The sequence below is a fragment of the Ochotona princeps genome, chromosome 14 (genome assembly GCF_030435755.1).
Source record: "Ochotona princeps isolate mOchPri1 chromosome 14, mOchPri1.hap1, whole genome shotgun sequence".
NCBI lineage: Eukaryota > Metazoa > Chordata > Mammalia > Lagomorpha > Ochotonidae > Ochotona > Ochotona princeps.
Window position 1 is genome coordinate 8,867,781 of NC_080845.1, and position 6,941 is coordinate 8,874,721.

A 6,941-nucleotide genomic window follows, 5' to 3' on the forward strand; every position below is an offset into this window, starting at 1 on the left:
GTACAATAGTTACCCTAGGTTCTCTTTAAACGGTTTCTTTGTATTTGGGGCACTCCCTAGATAAAACAAACATCATCTCAAATGAGTTTTTACATGCACAAACTTGCAAATCATTTCATGGGGTCCTAGAACCACAATTTAAGAAGTCCTATACTATACTCAAAACTGTATATGTATTTCCAAAGATTTACTTCTTCATGTTAAAGGAGTCCCAGAGGGAGGGTGAGACACAGGAGAGGGATCATCCACCCACTGGGTTTACTGCTCAAATGGCCTCAGCCAGGTGGACAGGGCTGCCCATATGGGATGCTGTTGTGGTGGCTTTCCGTGCTGTGCCACAATGCCTGCCCCAGGCGCTCCAGCTTGCATAGTGCGTTTCATGAGAACATTGCCATTTGCATTTTAGACACACCAATGAGGGCTCAGAATTTCCAGTTATTCTAGGTTTGTCAAAATGTTGAAAACGTAGTATTGAGCTGTCCTATACTATTCATCCAGAATATCTAAAGGTTCTACATAACCTTAATACTGGCTAAACTATTGACATAATACAGTAACCATCAACAGACGCTCGTCAAATATCGGCAGGCATCCCATTGTTATTCTTCTATTGTCCCAACATCCAATCTGGGGTTCACACTGGATTTGGTTGTCTTGGGTCTGGCTTTCAAACGCAAAGTTTAATCCAAGCCCTGGATTTAAGGCTGTGTAATCCTGCGCAGATGAGTGTATCTGCTTTCTGTCTCAATAGATGACATGTGATACCTGTGGAGGGGTGAGGAGCCCCGGGAGGTTAAGATCCTCCCTGGTCCGGCGGGGCTCTGGATTCCTGTCAGCTGCTAACTGCAAACCCTGCGGAGACCTGGGTCATCCAGGCGACGGAGTCCCAGCCACTCAGAGGGAAACCTGGTGGTATTCCCTGCTCTGAGATGAACATAACAAAAAAGTATCATCTCTGAACAGTCTACAGCTCATACATTGCTCTTATCGCTGACAGCTGGGCATATGGACACATACAGGCTACCTTTTCCTTGCCCAAACCATAGTTAAGGTAGACCCAGTCCACGCGCGTGTATGCTAAGGAGGTGTTTTGTCCCAAGACGGGATCGGTAGCCCCGCTCGCGGTCACGGAGAAGCTGCTGCTCACTGGCCAGCGTGTGTCCACGTGACGCCAGGAGGCCGCCCCATTGGCCCTCGCAGCCGGGACTTCGCCGGCTTTGCTCCACGATCCTCAAGGCTCCGAGACGCTTCCCTCCCTTCTGGTTCCCGGAACTGCTGTCTCGAGGATCCAGACCGAGCCGGGCCGGTAACTCACTGCGGTGGCCCGGGAGGGAGCTGCGGGCGGGTGGGAGGATGGCCGGCGAGGCCGGGGAGCGCTGCTCGGCCTTCCGGCCCCCTCGGCCCCGCGCCCTCCATTGGCTCTCTGCCCTCGGCCCGCCGCTCCCCTGCGGGGCTGCCCGGGCCTTCCCGCCCCGCGGGGCTCCGCCTCCCGCGCGCTGGCCCCGCCCCGCACGCTCGTCCTCGGTGACGTCGTTCCCGCCCCGTCCGGTAGCTCCGCCTCCGCACGCTCGTTCCTCCTTCGGCCCCGCACCGCCCTCTAGCTCCGCCTCCTCACGCTCACCTCTTTTTGGCTCCGCCTTCTCGCGCTCGCCCCTCCTCCTGCCCCGCCCCCAAAGCGCCTGGCTGCACCTGCAGGTCCTTCTTTGGATCAGTCTGAATGGGGAGGGCTGGGAGGAGGGAGACCAGAGGGGAAGACCGAGGCTCAGCAGCAGGCCTGCCTTTGATGCTTCTCTGTGAAGGCGTTCCTCAGGATTTTTCAGTCACCCAGGCGTTGTAGTTGCTAGGAAAGGAAGCATGCCTAAAACCATCCATCCTTAAAGACAATAACTCGTACCTTGGAGAAGGATGCTGAGAGGTGGTATCCTGGGGTCTGTCCCAGCTCTCCTGTTTGCTGTAAGGTGGACAAAGCAAATTGCCTTATTTGAGCCTGGAGTTGTACCTTCTATAAAAGAGCATAATGTGCCTGGAGAAGCAGCGGGAAATGGTGGAAATAACTTGGTGCCGCCCGTGTGGGAGACCCAGATGGAGCTCCTGGCCTCTGGCCTTGGCTTGGCGCTTGTCATTGTGGTCATTTGGGGTCTGAACCAGCCGAAGGGAGATTTCTCTTGCTGTGCAACTCTGCCTTCCAAACCAATAAATATTTTAAAAAATGCATAGTAGTGAAAAAAATGCATAGTAAACCCAAGAACCCAGGATCATAGTAGAATTTTCTAGAGAGATTGTGCTTTTTCTTTTAATACCTAAATTTTTAAAAATGTATTTATGGAGCAGAAAGAGTGTGTCGGAGGGCTATCTTCCCAGATGCCCCTACCTGCCAGGAATGGATGCAGCCAAAGCCAGGAGCTTGGAATTTCGTCTGGGGCTCCCACATGCATAGAGAGGGTGCTTGAGCCATCGACTGTGCCTCGCTGGGTGCACATCAACGTGTTCCTAGAGTTGAGCGCAGGTTTAGGACTCAAACCCAGGCACTCGGAGATGGCATGCAGTTGTCCCAAGGGGAGGGCTCACTGTCTGCTTCGAGGGTCCTGTGAGTCAGAACCGTGGGTCTCCCTCTGCTGTCGGTCTGCTTCCGGCCAGCGACGAGTCTGACCGTTGCCCCTTCTAGGCACCATGACGACCCTGGATGACAAGTTGCTGGGGGAGAAGCTGCAGTACTACTACAGCAGCAGTGAGGACGAGGACAGCGACCGTGAGGACAAGGACGGAGGCCGGGGCGCCCCTGCCAGCAGTGCCATGCCTGCAGAGGCTGAGCTGGCAGGCGAAGGCATCTCGGTGAATACAGGTACAGCCTTGCCCTGAGCTCTGGCAGGTGGCTTTGTTCTGTCCGTGCAGTACTCATCCCTCAGGGCCTCGGCGTGCAGAGCTAATACAGTGCTCTGTCACCGTGAAGGCTTCCAGATTTTCCAACCGCACAGAGCAAATGTGTGTGCATAGCAGCATGGTAATGAACCTGGAGTGGCCTAGGTTTCGATCTTGAGTCTCCTGTTAGTAATTGTTTGATATCCCATAAGTTATAGGTATGCATAGATCGGTGGCATAAATTCCTAGAAATGACACATCTTTACATTGTAGCATTGCCGAATTAATGTCAGTCCAGGTGAGTGTGGCGTTGAAGCAGCAATGTGTGGTATTTCTGCACACACAGATCTTTCTACTGTGCTAACGGACTTTCTGATCTTCACTGGCCTGGGTGGATAACAAATAGTCCTTTTTGATATATTTGGAATGTTTCTCAAGGCAGGAAGTCAACGGATCATGGTTTATTTACTTAAATCCCTGCCTGTCAGGCTTGAGTGTGGCTTTTTACTTATTATCACCATCACTGTTGCGTCTGCCTTGCCAGCTTGTGGCAGAGCGCACGGAGAGCTGCCCGCTCTCGGCACCGGCCGGTCACGTCCTCATCCATCCTGCTCAGGTCCCAAAGGTGTGATCCATGACTGGCGTCGCTACAAGCAGCTGGAGACGGAGCAAAGGGAGGAGCAGTGCCGGGAGATGGAGCGGCTCATCCAGAAGCTGTCCATGACCTGCAGGTCCCACCTGGACGAAGAGGAGGAGCAGCGGAGGCAGAAGGACTTAGAGGAGAAGATCAGTGGAAAGGTAATCGGGCCACAGCCGGGTCCTTCTCCGAAGCTGCCTTGGCTGCTGTTGCCGGGTCAGGGGCTCCAGCGAGGTGGGGAAGCTGGGGAGCTGTGCAGAGCCGGGCCAGGACCGAGACACGCCTGGGCTGGGCTCTCAGCTCTGCCTCCAGAGCCCCTGGGAAGGCAGCTTCCTTTCTGATCTGGTTCCACACTGGGTCAGTGAGATCAGCATCTCATACCCGCGTGCACAGGGCTGTGGGGAGTAAAATGCTGGAGATAGGGCCTGGCCTGCTGAGCTGCTTTTATCCAGTGAGGTCCCTCTATGCCACGGTCTCTCGCCTCTGCAGGATGGGACTGAGCTGGGATGAGCGTGAAGTAGCCATGTCTGCACCAAGGCAGGAGAAGGAAGCTGCTTATGGAGCTTAAGCTGGCTGAATATCCTCTCCCAGTGCCAGTGTCCAATCTTTGAGGTTTTACCTTGGACCTGATAGCCCTCTGAGGATGGTGGCATAATTCCCATGCTTACCCAGGAGAGGTGACTAGTCTTGGGAGACATGAAACTAGTGGAGGCTCGTAAGAGCCAGACTTGTGCTAAAGATTGTCTTGTGTCTGCATACTGCTCCTCTGACGGGTTGAGAACTGAAGAACTGCTCATTGTCTGGGCTTGTTTGCAGCTGAGTGCCAGGTGCCTTTTTACCTTCTCTGCTCGCAGAGGACTCGGAATCTCTCTCTTCCTGCGCCCCCTGGTGGTGGAAGAGTGTCCACACGTGCCTGAGATGGCCGAACTGTGGCAGAGCTAAAACACCCGGCCAGGGTCAGGGAACAGTTACAAAGAACAAGCCAGGAGTGACTGGCCCAGAGCGTGGCAGGCCAGAAGGGAGACGCCGGTGTGCTGAGGCTGAGTGGAGAGCTGCGGAGGGGAAGAAAGCCGGCAGGGAGCGCGGCAGTGAACTCTGAGTGGTAGATGCAGCTTTTTTTAATCGAGTAAGATTCCTCTATGCCGCCGGTCCCTCGCCTCTGCAGGATGGGACTGAGCTGGGGATGAGCACGAAGTAGCTGTGTCTGCACCAAGGCGGGAGAAGGAAGATGCTTACGGAGCTTAAGCTGGTCACTTCCTGCAGTCCCAGGGTCCTGCTGGCTTCCGTGCAGAGGAACAAAACTGGCTCCTGCCTAAGGGCCAAGCAGTGGTGTCGAGCCAAACAGGACCCTGTAGGTATGATTTATCAAACAGTAGGAGCTGGCCTGTTTGGATGAGAGGAAACGTATGGTGGTTCAAAGGCTGGGATTTTAAAATCTCGTTCGAGTCGCAGTCTTACAGTTAGCGTTTACATGAACAAGTGCAAGTAGTGTTAAATCTTGGGATGTCGTTGACAAAAAGCAGAAGTGATGAGAGGCCCGCGGGGCATCGGCCCAAAGCACTCAGCACGGTGCCCTGGTTGCTGAGTGTGTGTCCTTGTGTCCCTCCCCTCCCTCCACGGCCCCCCTGCAGATGACCCTGAAGGAGCTGGCCATGATGAGCGAGGACCAGGATGATGAAGCTTTCCTGCAGCAGTACCGGAAGCAGAGGATGGAGGAGATGCGGCAGCAGCTTCACAGGGGGCCCCAGTTCAAGCAGGTTTTCGAGATCCCCAGCGGAGAAGGGTTTTTAGACATGATCGACAAGGAACAGAAAAGCACGCTCGTCGTGGTCCACATTTACGAGGACGGCATCCCGGGCACCGAGGCCATGAACGGCTGCATGATCTGCCTGGCCGCCGAGTACCCGGCCGTCAAGTTCTGCCGCGTGAGAAGCTCGGTCATTGGGGCGAGCAGCCACTTCACCAGGAACGCCCTCCCAGCCCTGCTCATCTACAAGGGAGGCGAGTTGATCGGCAATTTCGTGCGCGTCACCGACCAGCTGGGGGAAGACTTCTTCGCCGTGGACCTCGAAGCGTTTCTGCAGGAGTTTGGGTTACTCCCAGAGAAGGAGGCCCTGCTGCTGACGTCAGTGCGCAACTCTGCCACCTGTCACAGCGAGGACAGCGACCTGGAGATAGACTGAAGCCAGGGGGTGCGGCTGCATGGGTCGCTCGTTGCGGGGCTAGAAGGCACGTGTCTGCTGCTTCGTCCCTTGCTGTGTCTGCTGGCTCCTCAGCTGTCCCTTTCGTTGTGTGTCCAGACTAGGGATTCTTAGATTCACTCAGAATGCTGACTCGCCTTGTAGCTAGCAATAAAACGACTTGAACTTGCACAAACAGGAAGCCGGGCTTCGGAGCTGTTTACCTCAGACTCTGTGGCATGGCATCTCCGTGACTGTTCCCTGTCAATATTTACAGAGCCTCCCAGAAGCACAGTGTCCTGCGCAGGCCTGTCAGGTCTCCCGTAAATAGTGCATTTCCTTGATCAAATGCTTGTATATTTACTTGTAATCAGATCCACAGCCCCGGAAGGCAGTTGAATTTTTTTTTCTCCTAGACCTCTATGAGGGCCTTGTTGAAGGTTCCAGGCAGTGGGTGCAGTATGTTGTCCCATCAGCTGGTGCTGGAGGGCGGGTGCCAGTGTTGGGAAGCGGGGATCAGGGATCTGCAGGAAGTGTGGGTGCTGACTGCTTGGGGCGCTGCCAGGCAAGCATTACATCAGCTTCAAGCCTCCAACCGAGGAGGGTGTGGAACCAGAGAGTTCCCGCCCCTCTCGCTCTATCCAGCAAGGTAACTTTATGTGCCATCAGGACTGTCTAAAACCTGTGTTTGTTTTGTGCTTATTGCAAAAATAGTCCATACTTGGTAGAGGACATTGACCAAAGTGCAGAAGCAAAAGGAAGAGAAGGAGCGAGTTCAGCCTGTAAGTCCCGCCCAGGCGTGCTCTGTCTATACAGACTTCCTGTAAGTCCCGCCCAGGCGTGCTCTGTCTATACAGACTTCCTGTAAGTCCCGCCCAGGCGTGCTCTGTCTATACAGACTTCCTGTAAGTCCCGCCCAGGCGTGCTCTGTCTATACAGACTTCCTGTAAGTCCCGCCCAGGCGTGCTCTGTGCTGTGGTCACACTCTGTCATGTTGTGGGATAGTCCTCTACAAGGCTTTGTGAAATGGCCATTGCTGTTCCGTTGTACAGAGGTGCTCTCATGGGCTGGGTGGCTGGCTCTTAAAAAGAAAGCAGACACTTATTACAAAGGTAACGGATGTTAACCATCGGAACGGGATTACAAATTAATCCAAAAAGATCTTATGAGCCATACGGTTTCACCAACCAAAAGAAATCCATGTTACACTTTCTGTATGTATTTTTCTAGTCTTTTTTTTTCCTGTGTATTTATAATAATGAAGA

General features: G+C 54.0%; 1 protein-coding gene across 1 annotated transcript; it reads left to right on the forward strand.

Moving 5' to 3' along the window:
• Positions 1–1,146: 1,146 nt before the first annotated feature.
• PDCL (phosducin like) lies at positions 1,147–5,773 on the forward strand. The gene is made up of 4 exons (XM_004593594.2): positions 1,147–1,306; positions 2,666–2,842; positions 3,476–3,657; positions 5,128–5,773. The coding sequence occupies exons 2-4, from the start codon at positions 2,671–2,673 to the stop codon at positions 5,677–5,679; spliced, it is 906 nt and encodes a 301-aa protein (XP_004593651.1). The 5' UTR covers positions 1,147–1,306; positions 2,666–2,670; the 3' UTR covers positions 5,680–5,773.
• Positions 5,774–6,941: the final 1,168 nt, after the last annotated feature.

Bases quoted from the DNA above. Each gene is read 5' to 3' on its own strand.
- PDCL (XM_004593594.2), top strand. From the start codon at position 2,671: ATGACGACCCTGGATGACAAGTTGCTGGGGGAGAAGCTGCAGTACTAC. The intron at 2,843-3,475 runs GTACAGCCTTGC...CATCCTGCTCAG, and splicing joins AGGCATCTCGGTGAATACAG to GTCCCAAAGGTGTGATCCAT. The intron at 3,658-5,127 runs GTAATCGGGCCA...GCCCCCCTGCAG, and splicing joins AGGAGAAGATCAGTGGAAAG to ATGACCCTGAAGGAGCTGGC.